Source organism: Rhinatrema bivittatum, chromosome 7 (assembly GCF_901001135.1).
Source record: "Rhinatrema bivittatum chromosome 7, aRhiBiv1.1, whole genome shotgun sequence".
In the NCBI taxonomy this organism is placed as follows: Eukaryota; Metazoa; Chordata; class Amphibia; order Gymnophiona; family Rhinatrematidae; genus Rhinatrema; species Rhinatrema bivittatum.
The window spans coordinates 180,955,029-180,971,454 of record NC_042621.1 but is presented as its reverse complement, the minus strand read 5'-3'; the positions used below and the strand labels follow the sequence as shown (position 1 = coordinate 180,971,454).

General features: G+C 43.5%; 1 protein-coding gene across 3 annotated transcripts in view; it reads left to right on the top strand.

Moving 5' to 3' along the window:
* ADAM8 (ADAM metallopeptidase domain 8) overlaps positions 1–16,426 on the top strand; it is a 190,609-nt gene that overhangs the window by 22,299 nt on the left and 151,884 nt on the right. For 2 of the 3 annotated variants that reach the window (XM_029609581.1, XM_029609580.1), the window contains exons 2-4: positions 5,600–5,709; positions 10,773–10,849; positions 12,584–12,662. In XM_029609581.1, the coding sequence (XP_029465441.1) occupies positions 5,600–5,709; positions 10,773–10,849; positions 12,584–12,662 (266 nt within the window). The remainder of the gene's footprint in view (positions 1–5,599; positions 5,710–10,772; positions 10,850–12,583; positions 12,663–16,426) is intronic. The other variant, XM_029609582.1, reaches the window with a different exon arrangement.

Genomic DNA, 16,426 nt, shown 5'->3' with positions numbered 1-16,426 from the left:
GCTGATAATGCATAACTCGCAACCAGGCAGGCTCCAAATGTTTCATTATATTCTCATGATTGCCCAATTTGCAGCTATTCTGCTTCCCACACAGCCTCTGCTCAAGGTTCAAATAGCAGTTTTTAAAAATCTTACTGGCCTTCCAGAACAGCTATGCGACACAGCCTCTTTTTTTGACCTCAAACTGGGTGCACAGATCTCATAGACAATACAGTAAAGAGGGTTTAAAGGTACTGAGTGAAGGAGGGAGATTATAGTTCGTAAGAATGGGAAGAAATATTTATCTAATGGATAGGTATGGTGCTGAAGGTGGTAGAAGGAGGGTCCAAATTTGTGGAATAAGATGGAGTAGGTAAAGGCAGAGGATATAAGAAGGGTACAGATATATGGGGTGATTAATATTTTGGGTGAGGAAGGGAATGACTCTATAAAGATCTAATCATTAAAAGGAATTAAAAGCATTGTAAAAAAAAAGTGATAAGGATTAGGAGCGAGAAGGTAGAAGTCAGTACTAAAAGGAGATTGCCTTAAAAGCAGTACATTCATTTTTAAAGAAATTCCTAAATAAAAGAGAATGAAAATGCTTAAACATTCAGGAAGGGCTTGCAAATGAAAAAGGGTAAGTTAAAATTGAAGCTAGAGCAGTAAAGAGGTAATATGAGAAAAATGATGCAGGCTAAAAGTATTCCTACTGAACCAAATGTGGTGGCAGCAGCTGTAGTCTCTGGGGAGAGGGGAAACCTATTCAGCTCAGAGGAATCTACTTGTTCTGTAGATGAGCTGCTATCAATCCGGTACCTTCCCTAATCGCCAAAGTCATGTACACGAAAATCACAGAGCGAAAGAAAACTGCTTATCCCCTTCCCTTAATTCCCTTTAAGACACACACACATTCATTTTGAGTGAATCAAGACCTAATTGTTCCCAGTTCCTGCAAAGGGAGCCATGAATCTGAGCTGCAGCCAGCCCTGCATCACAAAAATAGAGCACTCATTTTTTTTCTTTTGGCAGGTAGTTTCCTCCTGCTCCTTTGGGTTTCCAGCTCAACCAGAACAGGCTTCTTCCGGGTCTGTGACACTGCAAACTTTCATTTACAACTACACAATGTTTTTTTCACTGTCTTTTTATCTGCCCAGCCCAGTGATCTGTCTCAGCCAGGGGCTAGGTTGCAGAACATGATACATCTGAAACCTAAGTTTGGTTATTAAGTGTCGTCAGGGCTGGTGCTTCCATTAGGCAAACTAGGTGGTCACCTAGAGCACCAAACTTTGGGGGACAGCAAAATTCCACTAGCACAAGAGATGCTGGGCTAGAGCCAACACCAAAGAAGGGAGCGCTGTGCTGGAGCTGCCGCCAATAGGAAGGTTAGGGAAGGTAGGGTGCACTGCATGACCGAAGGTTCACCTCGGGCACCCAATACTCTTGCACCAGCCCTGAGTGCCGCCACTGGGCAATGCTCAGGATTCCCGTCCCCAGTGCTGTGAATGCTGCCTCTGCAGTGCCCAAGAGGCAGAACCCAGGCTCAGGGCTCAGACCCAGTCTCCTGCACAGCAGAGCATTACCCACCGAGCTCTGATCTGACCCCCATCCGAGAACTAACTGGATGGGGCCAGATCAGAGCTCGGTGGGTAATGCTCTGCTCTGCTGTGCAGGATGGGGTCAGATCAGAGCTCGGTGGGTAATGCTCTGCTCTGCTGTGCAGGATGGGGTCAGATCAGAGCTCGGAGGGTAATGCTCTGCTCTGCTGTGCAGGATGGGGTCAGATCAGAGCTCGGAGGGTAACGCTCTGCTCTGCTGTGCAGGATGGGGCGAGATCAGAGCTCGGTGGGTAACGCTCTGCTCTGCTGTGCAGGATGGGGCCAGATCAGAGCTCGGTGGGTAACGCTCTGCTCTGCTGTGCAGGATGGGGTCAGATCAGAGCTCGGTGGGTAACGCTCTGCTCTGCTGTGCAGGATGGGGTCAGATCAGAGCTCGGTGGGTAACGCTCTGCTCTGCTGTGCAGGATGGGGTCAGATCAGAGCTCGGAGGGTAACGCTCTGCTGTGCAGGATGGGGCCAGATCAGAGCTCGGTGGGTAACGCTCTGCTCTGCTGTGCAGGATGGGGCCAGATCAGAGCTCGGTGGGTAACGCTCTGCTCTGCTGTGCAGGATGGGGTCAGATCAGAGCTCGGTGGGTAACGCTCTGCTCTGCTGTGCAGGATGGGGTCAGATCAGAGCTCGGTGGGTAACGCTCTGCTCTGCTGTGCAGGATGGGGTCAGATCAGAGCTCGGTGGGTAACGCTCTGCTCTGCTGTGCAGGATGGGGCCAGATCAGAGCTCGGTGGGTAATGCTCTGCTCTGCTCTGCTGTGCAGGATGGGGTCAGATCAGAGCTCGGTGGGTAATGCTCTGCTCTGCTGTGCAGGATGGGGCCAGATCAGAGCTCGGTGGGTAATGCTCTGCTCTGCTGTGCAGGATGGGGGTCAGATCAGAGCTCGGTGGGTAATGCTCTGCCCTGCTGTGCAGGAGACTGGGTCTGAGCCCTGAGCCTGGGTATGCAACCGGATATGCAACGGTTTCAATAACTCCGTCCAGAATTACAATTTTGGAAAAACAAACAAACAAACAAACCCCCCCCCAAATCAAATCAGTGTTCTTGATCTTTTGGAAGGTTTCATTTCATACCAGTTTCTTGGTTTGAATTGAAACAGTTTGGGGGAAGCTGTTGAACCGTTCATCAACGGAAACCTGTGATATTGACATCCTGCTGCATCTAAAGTGTGAGGGGGGGGGGGGGGAAATAAAATAAGATGAGGCTATTTTTTTACTTCTCTGCAAGCATTCTTAGAAAACAAGAAAATCTTTTGCAAATGATTGACCGAATTTGATATCTCATAGCATTTCTGAGGGTGACATGAATTCATTTCTTCGTGAAAAGAGGTTATTTTTTTTACAGTGTGCTTAGTCTTTCTGATGTTAAGAGCAGGAGTAGGAAAGGTGAGGGAGAGAGGCTATACCATCAGGATCAGTTTAACCTCAACATAAACACATTTCTGGTGGTATATATGATGTATGAGTCAGAGCTTTCGAACAGAATACTCTAATAAGAGAGAATCTCAGAGGGATTATGAAAATCGCCATCTGAATTCTGCTTTGAAACATTGTCTGGCCAGTGAAGAGGTACGAAAAATAAAAATTTGTTTTTCATGAATAGTTCAGCCTTTTAAAAGAATTTGTGGTATAGTTTGATTTGTGTACTCTGAACCCGCGCTTCTTGTAGTGTTTTATGTATGCTGCACAACGTAGAAAGAAACACTTGTATCATTTTATCTATGCTGTAAACCACACAAAGCACCAGTTTAATGTGGCGGCTTATAAAAACAGTAAATAGTAGCTTAATGCAAAATCTTCTGCTGGAAAGGTGAAAAATGGCAAAATTGGCCAGTTTTGCAAGAGAATGAGAGTGCAGCAAACAGGACGAATTTTGCTGTTTTTCATCTATTTCATTTTTTAAAAATTCCTATTAAACTACGGTGAAAGATCTGTTGAAATAGGGTTTTGCTTTTACTGTAAAAGATTATCATTTATAGTCTACTTTCCAAAGGAAGACGAGTAAGATTATGAAATGACTGTGTGTTTGTGTGCCCTGCCAGTAACTTTTGTGTTTGGTGTCCTATCCATGCCATATTTTGGGAACATGTCAGGGAGTCCAAGAAGATCCTGACGAGTATGGATGTTTGGGAACTACCTATATGCATGGATGCACATGCATGTACACATCCAGGAAATCAGGCTCCATTAGTTCTGCATGAAACTTCTAGTTTTATGCCTCTTTATTGGCCAGCAGTAAAGTACTAGGTTTGCTATTGTGGAACAGGCAATCTACTTTGGAAAACATTACATGGTATAACAAACAGACATGCATTTGTGAAGCCTAGTGCATACCTTTGTCCAATGTTAGATGTTTTTCAAATGCTACCCCTTCATGAATAGTTTATATTCAATTAGAACCTAAGCCGTTACTTGACTTGATAATTGAACTATGTAAGGAGTGAAAGCTGCATATGTTCTGGGGAGCAGCCAGTCAACACAATTTTAAAGCTTGGTTTCATTTCAGAATGCTGTAGGTTTGCCATTTTATCAAGTTTGTTACATATACAGGGATTCAGACAATGTTTTTCTTTAGACCTCAAAATAAAATTAAAAAAAAACCAAATAAATATTGGGTCAGTTCAAGTTTTTTTTTTTTTTTTTTTTTTTTTTTAGATGAAGTAAAACAAACCCTGTGCTCTATGGTTACAATGTCCTCGGAGAAAGGCTGAGTCAGTTCTGGTTTTTTCTCCCATTGCATACACTGGAGGTGAAACCAAGATTGATTCAGACTGCCCCTGTTGACCTGCAGCCATTTAGTTACTCTGTTAACTTGCACCGTTATTCTTAATTTGGGTTGATACAGAAAGCAGCAGTACTAACAAACTAAATTGTTAGTTCATTCTATTGTCAATCTATACAAACAAGATCATTAAGTTTCCCTCTTTTTTCATTTCTGAGGAGAAATATGATTTAAGGTTTTGAAAATTCCTCCTTTTCAGCCAATCCTACTATTATGAATCAAAGTCAGAGGTCCCTGGATTCTGTTCTTGAGGGTCACCAAAGAAGTCAGGTTTTCAGGATTTCCACAATAAATATGCATGAGATATTTGCATACAGTGAAGGCAATGTACGCAAAAATCTCATATTCATTGTGGAAATCCTGAAAATCAGACATGCTTGTCACTCTGAAGGACCCCACTCCAATCAGGGCCCTACTGAGTTTTTGCAATTCAGGTTGATCCAATTCTGGTTTTACCTCACTACATACTTGGACTTATAGTCTTGCAGATCTTCTAGAAACCAGAAATACAATCCGGGCATGTGGTGAGGTAAAAACTAGGATCGACTTAGTCTATACCAAAAAAACCCAAACTGGAGCCAGTTGGCAACCCTGGTGCTGGTCGTTGTCAGAAAGTTATTTCAATGTCATGAGGAAGCTCTACATGAGAAGTAAATGAATTAACACAGAACAAATAGCTGATGTGTGGACTTGCAGTGAATGTGAGCATAGCAAAAGGTTTACACTCTTATTGCAAATTGCTTAGAAATATAAGAAATAAATTAAGTGTGACAAAAAAAACAAACCTGAAAGCAGTTTAGGATTAAGCCCAAAAGATGATACAATGGAGTCAACTAGCAGTCAAGTTGACTATTTTCTCCAGTCTACTCAACATTGCAGCAAAGTAAAAATTACAACCGTACGAGTTGAGGAACAGCTGTCCCTGGTAGAGCAGACATAAAAGGGGTTTAGATGGTGTATTGCACAGCAATTTCTAGTGCTTATTTAATGAGGTTATGTTTCAGCAGCATGAACCCCTCAGCTATTTTGTTTTTCAATTAATAGAATGCAGCCCTGAGACAGCAGTCACTGTCGCCACATTACCAGCAAGAGCGTTTCTCTCTCTGCATGAGGAAGTGCTCAGAGCTGCACCACAAATGGCTAAGGAATCAGCATAATTATTGTAAGGAACAGGCCAGCTGTATTTCAAAATAAATTTATGTAGCCTTTTCACTTTTTAATCTTTGCAGAATGTTCTACCAGTCAATCCAGTCAACTTGCCCATGTAGAAAAATATGAAAGTGTGATACCTCAGAGGCTAAAAGCATCTCCTGTGAAACGAGATCTTTATTCCAAACAGGTAGGCATTTTCTGCATCAGAAATCACCAGACGTGGGACCGATCCAGTGGTTCAGCATCAGTGCTGTACACTGCCATGTAGAGGGCCCATGGTTTGACTCCCAGATCAAGTTTTCCCTTACTTTGGAGTGGCTGTGGCTGGAAATGCTGCAGATGTAGTGCTCACAGCCTTGGGAGGTGGGAAGGAATTGTGGTCATCAATATGGGAGACATCTGGAGGCTGAGTTGATATCTCATGATATAGGGTTCTGGAACGTGCCCTGGTGCATGGCTCCCGGCCTCATTACCCTTGAACTCACTGAGCAGACTAGAAACTGTGGGAGGGAGCATTTATTAAGACAGGAGAAAAATCCCTGACTGGTTACACATGAAGCTCATGGCACCAAGAAACTACATATCCATGCATGCAATGGGGCAAAACCAAGACTGGATCAGCCTGTTTAGTTGACTGATGTGAGATGGCAGCAACCCTAGGAAATTATCAGGGAGTTGAGGGAGGGGAAATGTACCAGCACATGGGCATTTTGTGCATTCAAAGGGCTGTGCTTACTTTAGCGCACCCCTCTGAGTGTGCAGGCTCTGCATATCATTAGTCTAGCATATCGGGTAAAAAAACCCAATGTTCCTTCTGTAGCAAAGAAAAAAAGTATATATTTTTAGTACATAGGCCCTCTTAGAACAGGAGCACTGAATAATAAAAGTACACAGAATTATTGGATGTTCCCTGAAAATACAACAAGCATTTACTATGACACACTATTAATTCATGCTTGTAAGATAATGCCATATCCGTTACCTCATGGGTTCAGTTACATTACACTTAATTATAACTGAGGTGAGTTTTATGGTCTAAAATTTAGTCCCAGGGGATAACCAAATCACAACAAACATTCTGTCAAATCTAATAAGCTTTTATGTAAAAACAAAATATATATATATATATATATATATATATATATATATATATATATATTTCTCCTTTAGGGGATATAGTGTGCTGTACTTAAATGCTGTGCATCTCTGAGGAGCCCATTGAACCTCACTGACTTTGAGTTGATTTTCAGCACCAAACTTTTGGAAAAAAAAAACTTTATTCAGACCTTGTTTATGCAGACATATTAAAAACTGCTTCAGACTCTGTGTCAGAAATTACATCATTCTTTGTAAAGATTAGCTGTGGTTTTCAAACTGCATCTTGAGCTCTTTCCCACAAGGAAAAAGAAAAGCTCAAACAAACAGAGTTTATACCATGTTTTCTCCTTGACGTACATTATGCTTCCAAACCAAGGGCCTGATTCTCAACCTTTTATCTGTCGGGACACACCTCTCACATGTGTGACACACTGAACATGTGACCGTCACGGGGCTAAATGTAAAAGTACAGTTTGCATCCACAGGAACCCCCTGACCCACAATTATGGATGTAAAGCAGAATTATGACATTCCCCGTACAACTCACCTTACAAAAAATATATTTTGGTTCTAGTGTCATTTCAGTAACAGCAACACAAATTCCAACTACCAGGCTGAATAGCCCTACTTATGAAAAGACCGCATTTATCACTAATGCATGTCCTCTTGAGAAAATACAACAAATAAGACTGATACAGTAAAATACCTCACCTCGGTCACATACACAGGACCGACCTAACATAGTCCCAGGATCTGCAGTAATGCACAAACTAATCCGCACACAGTTAAACCTGTATTATGGAATGCACCCAAACAGTAACAACCCTACCTATGAAAAGGAAACACTACAAATATTAAATCAGGCCCTAAACACCAATACACCTCCGATTAAGAAAACAGAACTAGCCAAGCAGCTATAGATCCCAACACAGAAATAATTGTAAAACTATACTAAAAAGCAGAATAAATGTTTCACAATAACTATGAACAGAATAATATCCAACAATTAAAAACTCATAAAACGATTTAAAATTCTCCAAATACCAATAAAATATTTCAAAACAGCAGACACATCACATAATATTCAGTAATTAAAATGGCAGTCAATCAAGAAAAATAAACATAAAAATCCACCTTTACTAACCCCCTCCAGCAGCTTTCCTACTCCTCTTCCATGCAAGCCAGTAGCACACACCAGAAGCAGTAGTGGCTTAAGCTCTGTACTCATGGTCCTCTTCCTTAGTGCCCACGACCAGTCTCTCTGTCTCTCACACACCCACATACCAGTTACACCCCCAAGACCAGTTTCTGTCTTTCACACACCAATCATCTCCCGACCAGTCTTTCTCTTACATACACACCAGTCACCTTCCCAATCAGTCTCTCTCTCTCTCTCATGCACACACACACACAGGCTTCCCACTTCCATGTTCTGTCTTACATATACAGGCTTCTCACTCCCAAGCTGTGTCTCACATACACCCAGGTTTCTTACTTCTATGCTGGCTCTCTCCACATGCTCAGGCTTCTCATTCCCATAATCACTTTCTCTCTCACACACACACACACACACATACCAGTCACACTCGCATACCAGTTTCTGTCTCTCACACCAATAATCTCCTGACCAATCTTTCTCTTACACACACCAGTCACCTTCCCGATCAGTCTCTCTTTCTCATGCACACACACACAGGCTTCCCACTCCCATATTCTATCTTATATATACAGGCTTCTCACTCCCATGCTGTGTCTCACACACACCCATGTTTCTTACTCCTATGCTAGCTCTCTCGCCAAGCACAGGCTTCTCATTCCCATAATCACTTACTCTCTCACACACACACTCCAGTCATCTCCCTGACCAGTCACTTCCATTGTCTCTCCTATATACACACATCATCTCTCTAACCAGTTTCTCTCAATCACACACATGCTCTCTCTCACATAGATGATCTCAATCAAATGCTCTCACTTACACATAGGCTCTCAGTCACAGTTACACATGCACATTCTCAATCACACATACATGCTCCTACTTACAGACAGGCTGGCTGGCTGTCTCTCTCTCACTTCCTGTTCGCCCCCCCCAGCACAAATGGTAGCTGCAGCAGCCTCCTCCTTTAGCCTCCGCAGGCCAAGAAAGAAGAATCCCATCGGCCACGGGAGGCTAATTCTGCTGTCTCCTGTGCCGATTTCTGGCTGCTTCTGATTTTGCTCCGGGCCCACGCTACTGCTCGGGACCGATGCTGCCACCACTACTTTTTCATGCAGCATGGCTCTTTCTTCTTCCCGCGCACCCCACTACACATCACTTCCTGTTCCGGGCCAGGGTGGGGGCAGGAGCAAGAAGAAGAAAAGGCCCAGCTGCAGTTGCCTGCCTCCACTAACACTGCTGCCGTTCCCATCCAGGCTTGAACGTGCTGATAGCCCGGGCGGCAACGGCAGCAGTGGAAGATAGCCTGCCTCTCGCTCGGTGGGGGAAGAGCAGCGGGAGACCGGTAGCATGCGACACACCTGCCGCTGCTTGGCGACACACTGGTGTGTTGCGACTAACCGGTTGAGAAGCACTGCTCTAACTTATTTTCCCATAGACACAGAATGGGAAAAAAGCCTTAGTGAATCAGGCCTTAAGAACCTTATGTTGTTTGTTTATTATAATTTTTTAATCGCTTTATGCGAACACTCTAAGCGATTTTACAAAATGACATGCATAATGATTTAAATTAATAAATAGCATAAAATCATACAACAATCAGAAATACATATGCAAAGTCACCATAGACATGCATCAAAATAATGTGACTTTCCATAGACCCTTATTACAGAACAACCATTTTATGTCACCAAATAACATAAGGCAACAACTTATTAACTACCTGGTTATACATCCATTATGTGGACTCTGTTTATTTGAAAGGAATTTAGCACAACGGGTCTTCAGGAGGGCTACAGAACATTTGTCACATTTAACATGTGACTTTTTCCTCAAGATGACAGTGTTTCAAAGATCAGCTCCTTCATGAGAGCTTCTCAAGGCCAGCAATTAACTACATGTCACAAAGAAGTCATCTTTCCAGGGGAAGTAAAGTTTAAACTCTATGTTACTCACCATGAAGGGAAGGTCATGTCTAAGATGCTATTTCTTTTTTTTTTCATTCTCCCAAGCTGACCTCATATTTAAAGTGGTAGCCTAGCTTGGTCAAAATTTACTTCAGCAGCCAAACCAAACTCTGCTAATGAGTTTGTATGGTGCTGCTATTTAGTTTTCAATGACCTTGTAGAATAAATGTAATTACCAGTGGCAGAAAATAATGGCTCATATCTTTCATGGTACTTTTTCCATCCTGACGGGGTACAATAGTGGTGTAAAACTAATTAAAATATAGCCAGTAAACTCATATAAGGACAGTACCTTTATAAGATTAACAAATGTTTAAAGATGCAAGCTTCTTGTGTCTACTGAGGTCAACTACCATGGTAGTCCTTTACTTTTTGTGAAATGACACTGTAGCCCATTGAGGCTACAGCCTGTTGCCTCAGTGAATTATTGGAGATCAACATGAACCATAATATTGTCTCAGTAAAAATCTATAGCTTCACCCCTGATCATGGTTATCTAAATGACAACAAGGACAGCGGTGTTTCCCAGCTCTGTTGGCACAGCCTAGTATGGCTTTGCGATTAGAGGGCAGCAGGACTCAGAAGAGCTGAATGAGAGGGAAATTCAGTGTCTTCTTCCCTGGGAAATGACTTTGCGATCTGACCTTTTTTTTCAGAGATTCATCTTCTGCCGCTAACACACGTTTCGTGGGGCAGCAGAAATCTGTTTACCTGTTAACAGTAAAAGCCATCATGTAGCTGTTTCTTCTGATTTTCTTAGGCTAAGATCTATACTGCTAAAATCTCACTTTAGTCTCCATTAGGGTAATAAAGGCATGAAGAACAGCATATGTTTTGCATTTAAAAGTTAAATAAACATGCTCATTTGACAGCGGATCTTGTCCGGCTTTTATTTTCTCAGCGGATGAGGAGATGGGGAAGAAGGGAATGAAAGGGACCTAAATGTTTGGGACAAATGCAGTTTCTTTGGCTATATACTTCTTTTTCCTCTATTGTTTTAATCATAAAATAATCCTTTCATGTTTTTAGAATTCCTATCCTGAAAATGTCCAGTATGCCATAAATGTTGAAGAGCATAATTATATTCTTCATCTTGAAAGAAACACGTAAGTTTCAGGCATTTATCTTGAGATTGTAATGTTTGGCCTGGGGCAGCTATCACTACTCTTAAATGTTTTTCAAAGTGTCTATTCCATAAATGTTTTGCTATGTTTATGCTAGAATAATTGGACCATTATCTTTCAGATTTCAAATCCAACTTATTTATTAGTTTAAACATTACTTATATTTTGTATAACATTAATCCTATATATTTTATAAAAACCTTGACTTGGAGACAACTTGTCTCTTCTCCAAAAAGAATTACGGCATGTAATTGCTGACAGTAATTCTACAAAAAAAAATAAATCAGTGTGTTAAGTATCAATTTGCTAATCATTTTAAATCTGTAGTAGCCAAGTTCTGGAACTTTGGTAGGCCGGCAGCCGCAGGTCTGCAGATTCTCATAGAAGCTGACAGGTTTCAGGTCTTCTGGTTCATCCAGTCTGCCCAGCAAGTTTCTATGGTATTAACTGCCGCTCTGTGCAGGTTATCCCTATGTTTCCGTTACGGGTAGTAATTGCCTTTCTGTGCAGGTTACCCCCCAAACCTTATGTTAAGGATAGAAATGATCACAATCAAAACCAAGCAACTGTCAAACCCATAACAAAATTACTGCTAGCAACATTTTTACAGGGTGAGCAGCCTTCTTGAACATGCTTTGCTTTTGGACCTGGGCATAAAAGCAGTCCTGTGCTTTTTCCTTAATATCTGCGTATCAGTATCCCAGACCAAAAAGAAAACCAGGACCCAGCATTGCCTGTCATCCATATCCAATTCCCCCTTTCTCCACCACAGCACTGCCCCTAGCCGAGATGCCTTGCTTCTGGGAATAACTCAAACAGACTGGAACCTGGTCTGCCCTGGAGTAACTTTTCATAGACCTATTTAGCCTCCTATGCAAGGCATCCCTTCAGTCCATGGTCTATGGCATCATCTCCTAGGAATCAGACTCAATCGATTTGTTTCTCTAAGCATGAAGCTCATGCAGATACTCTGACAGTCTGTAAAACCTCTGACTCTGGTTCAGGAAATGGGGATCATATTGTCCTACAGCATATCACATGTTGCTGAACTCTCTGACCAACTTGGAGGCTGCTCTCTATGGTCCTGATCCCAATGAAGATTACTTCCTTGTGCCAAGTTGAATGGCATTCACATTCTCACTGCCTCAAATCCAGTCCTCTGACTGTACAGTAACCTCAACCAATAGAGAAGCTGCTAAATGCTGGTCCACGTCCTATCTCTAGGCACAAACTCCACCTTTGATTTTGTTTTATCCCTGTCCAAACTCTGGAAACCAAGGCCAGCTCATGGAAACAGGGACCCCCAGTTTGGAATCCTGTCACACATGCACTGCCCATTCTGTGATTCTCAAGCTCATCTTCTCCTGCCACTACTTCCTGTTTACAAAGAGACTCCACTGAGCCCACTCAGGGAATTCAAGTACTTCCGAGTTTCAAATGAGAGAGAGGATGGAAGTGAAAAGAGGATGCAGGTTAAAGGCTTAAGAAAGCCGAATGTGAAAATGCAAGGGGATGCAACAACCATGGTTGTGTGAGCAGAGTAATAAGTCTGTTTCAAGTTTATGCGCTGTCCAGTACTCAATCATCTTGGGCCTTTGGCAGTGTTTGTTCCTTCTGTCTTCACTGTGGTGTAAATTTTCCAGAAATGCTCTGTTGGGTGGAAGTGCGCATCGTGATGTATGGCACTTTATTTATGATAATATCTCTGTTTTTCAGGGGACTAATGGGGAAGCATTATACTGAAACTCATTATCTAGAAAATGGAACTGAGGTGACGGAAAGGCCAAATGTGCAGGTATGGGTATAATGCGAGGCCTCTGTACACACTCTGTAAAGGAGAGCGCTTTTTTTTTTTTTTAAAGGTCAAACATTCTACATATTGGAATATCTTTACTTCTGATGTAGTCATTGTGTGCATTGTTCCCAGTGCTGAGAAACAATAGGTCTTCTTGGAAACATAAACTGTCATTCTCTTCCCTATACATTCTGTAAGTTTCACAGCAAGAAAACACAGAAATACGTAAGTACTTAGGCATCAGCATTAGAAAACTAATTGCACCGAGAACAGGATGTTTGAGGACAGCATGTTTTACAGCAGCTGTCAGTGTTAGGGAACACTGGGAGAGCGATCCCATCTTAAGGAGATTGTGTGCCCTTAGGCCTTGGCACGACCCCAGAAGACTCCAGAGCAGCACAGAGGTAGGCGAGGCGTGTCCAAGCATGGGTGAAGACTGAAGGTCTGACCCTCTACCGGACCTGCATGCTTCTGGAAGGCCAACAACATAATGCTGGTTATTGAATGGTCCTCCGACCATTCCCAGCCCTTTCGGACCTGCCGCTGGGTAATGGCAAGAAGCAGCAGGCCGGACAGAGGATGAGGGCAGACTAAGGCCTTGGAACGAAGAAGGCTTTGGGCATGGACGAGGAACTTGGACGGTTCAGACATTGGCACTGTCTCTCAGGGTGCCCTATATAGCCCACGGCAGGGCAGACCCAATGGGTTGGTCACGGATCACCCTGTCCCACTGCACGCCCTACACAACCGGAGAAGGCTGGTCACAGACCACGCGGAGCGTGGGACAAGCGCAGGAAGGGAACCCAGCCACAACGAGACTCCAATGATGAGAACAGGAACCAACAAGACAGATTTACCCAACAGGATGTCATCTGGAGGACTCGAGGAGCTGGAAGGACAAAAGACTTGAAGGAACTCTGAGCGCTTGAGAGACTCAGACGAGGACAAGAAACTCAGGACTTGGAACAAGCGAAGGAGGAGTGAAACCTCGGAACATCAGGAAGCCACGAAGATTCAGGAATCAAGACAGGACATGGAGCTCCAACAAAGAATGAAGACCTGACGGAGCACTGGAAGACGAACCTCCAGGGACAAAGAACTCCGATGCAAGGCAGGAGTGCTGGAGAAGCCCTTTAATAGGGCTACCAGGAAGATGCCCAGGAAGACGTCATCAGGTGGGGCCCGGGGCATATTCGGCCGCAGACCCTTTAAATGCTGTGAAGAGGCGTGGCTACACACCTAGAGGCAGGCTGAAGCAGGAAGAGACTGTCGGCGGCGTCTATGCCGCGGGGATCGTTCAGGGGCGGCCGCAGGACAGGCCCCAGCAGTAGCCGCTCCATGCCGCTGAAGATAAACAAGTCCACGGCAGTCCTGCCGCTGAAGAGCAGCTGACTCGCGGCTCCCTGCCGCGAGTGATGGCCCCAAGGGTAGCGGTCCGGGCCGCGATGGCAGCGGCGGCCTCCTGGCCACTTGGGAGGAACGTGAGCGGCACGAGCAGGGCCGCGAAGGGAACATCAGCAGCACTCGGCTGTGCAGGCAAGGCCTCAAAGGGCGGCTCAATGCCGCGGAAGTTGACAACCACAGCCGTGTAGGAGAAGGCAGCGCAGGAAGGTAAGAGGCCTGCTCGCGGGGGAAACTCTGTGAGCAGGAATCGCAGCAGTCAGCTTAATAAGTTTCTTTTTCAGCTAGCAATACCTGTTGACATTAAGTGCAAATCACTATTATGTAGCATGACTATGTTAAAATTGCATAGATTTTTACAAATGATTTTAAAAAACTATATAAAACATGCTTTCCAATATTTTACCTAGCTTTACCCCCTCCCCCCAAGTCTCAGCTGTTAAGACCCAGAGGAGAAGCTGTGAGGCACAGTGGTGATCCTCATGACCCTGGGCAGCAGGAGAAAGAGGTGGATGGATAAAATGAAACATAAAGGGGGCGATGTTGAAACTGCCCGGAGAGGTTGCAGGTCACTATAGAGGGGAAACTCCCTCTGGACATGTGGGTATTTTTTTTTTCATATTTGTGTACTTTGCACCTGCGTTAAAGTAATCACAGAGATTTCAAAATGAAATCGTCTTGCACCTGCCTGCTTCTCTGCGTGGGTAACCGCACACACAATTTTTACCTGCGTTTACCAACATAAAATCTTTTGAAACCTGCCTTCTATATATGTGTTATTGTTTCTTATGAATATTTAAACAAAGGTTTATTATGCAGTAGCACTGAGCACTTAAATAAGAACAGTCCAGGTGAAGGGAAATGTTTTTGGGCTAGTGCAGACCAGACTAGACTAGACTAGACTAGACTAGACAATTGCAAAGAGATTCTCCATGAGTAAACAGAAGTTTACCTGAGGAAAAGGTGCCTTTTGAAATTTGCCTTCCTGCTCTACAGGGAAAAGGTGCAGCACCAGAACCAGGTTTGGTCGGCTCAGATATGTCTGGAGATTTTATTTTGAAAACACCATGTCTTAAAAAAAAAAATCTCTGCAGCACTGTGCCCCACAGGATTTTCAAAGAGAAATTCCCTTTGAAGATCAGCTTGCAAGCCTTAGGGGCTCTCTGAAACTACAGTCCTGCCTTTCTTGGGGATATCAGAACTATGGTTCCCTGCATGAGGTAGATCTGATCCAGCCTGTTCCCAGTGACTTGCGACCATCCAGTAATGTCACATGGAGCCAAAAATTGATATACAGCAGAGGAAATACTGTACTTCAGAGCAAAATAAGGGAGTCTAATGCAGCCTGGCACACCCTAAGCTATCCTTCAGTTCAGGCCCTTTCTTAAGCCACATGGGCATTTTCAATCTGGCAGACTCAACTAGAGCCTTAGTCTTACTGTACTCAAAGACGGCATTTTCACCCGCCTTCATCGGTGGAGCCCCAGCCATTGCGCACTTAACGTTCTGGTGATCTATGAATTAATGGAACCGCGTTAGAACAGATTGTTTACTGTCCTCCCCTTGAGCCCACCACTTTGACTATGGCAAGGAGGTTTGAGGGGAATAAGCTCCTGGTAGGGCCACCCTTGCCAAACAGTTCTCAAAAGAAGAATCAGGCCAAGAGTGGAGCACAGGCCCCCCTCAAGCTGGGGATTGTTCTGCAGACTGATAATTCGTTCAGAATGGAAATAAACCAGAAAGACTTGTTTACAGGACTTAAATAGGGAAAAGGAAAGGAGAAAGGAATTAGGATTATGGATATGTTGAACATTGCAATGGCGAACATCACAGGTTTTGACCAAAAGAAACTGAGCTCACAAAAATGCTAACACCCCTCCTCCCTTCACCCCAAATTAAATGGTCATTAAAGAAAAAGAGTGGAGATTATGCAAAGGTATTTAGCAGAGTAAATCAAAATGTTAGTGCATGCTGTGGAGTAGAGGTTCTAATAAACCAGAAATGGAAAATTAGAATAAAAAGTTATACTTTTATAAATGTAATAGTTTATCTAGTCTGGAAGTGTCTCTTCTGGCAGCCTGCTGGCTGCTCTTGTATGAGAAACTCCACAGGACAAATACAAGAGTGATGCTTTTTAAACTTCTAGTTCCCTTTTTACCAATATACAGCATCAGACGGTAATGCTTCAGAGAGAAAAACCCCACAGCTTAGCACAAATGCATTTTTCTCCCCTCCTCTTTTACTTTACGACTAATACTGCAGCACCAGGGCATAAATATTCATGTGCTAGAGGCCTTTACTTCCCAGTTAGAACAGCTTCCTTGAAATAGACAAAAAATAGCCAGTTCCCTGGTGCCTTGCAG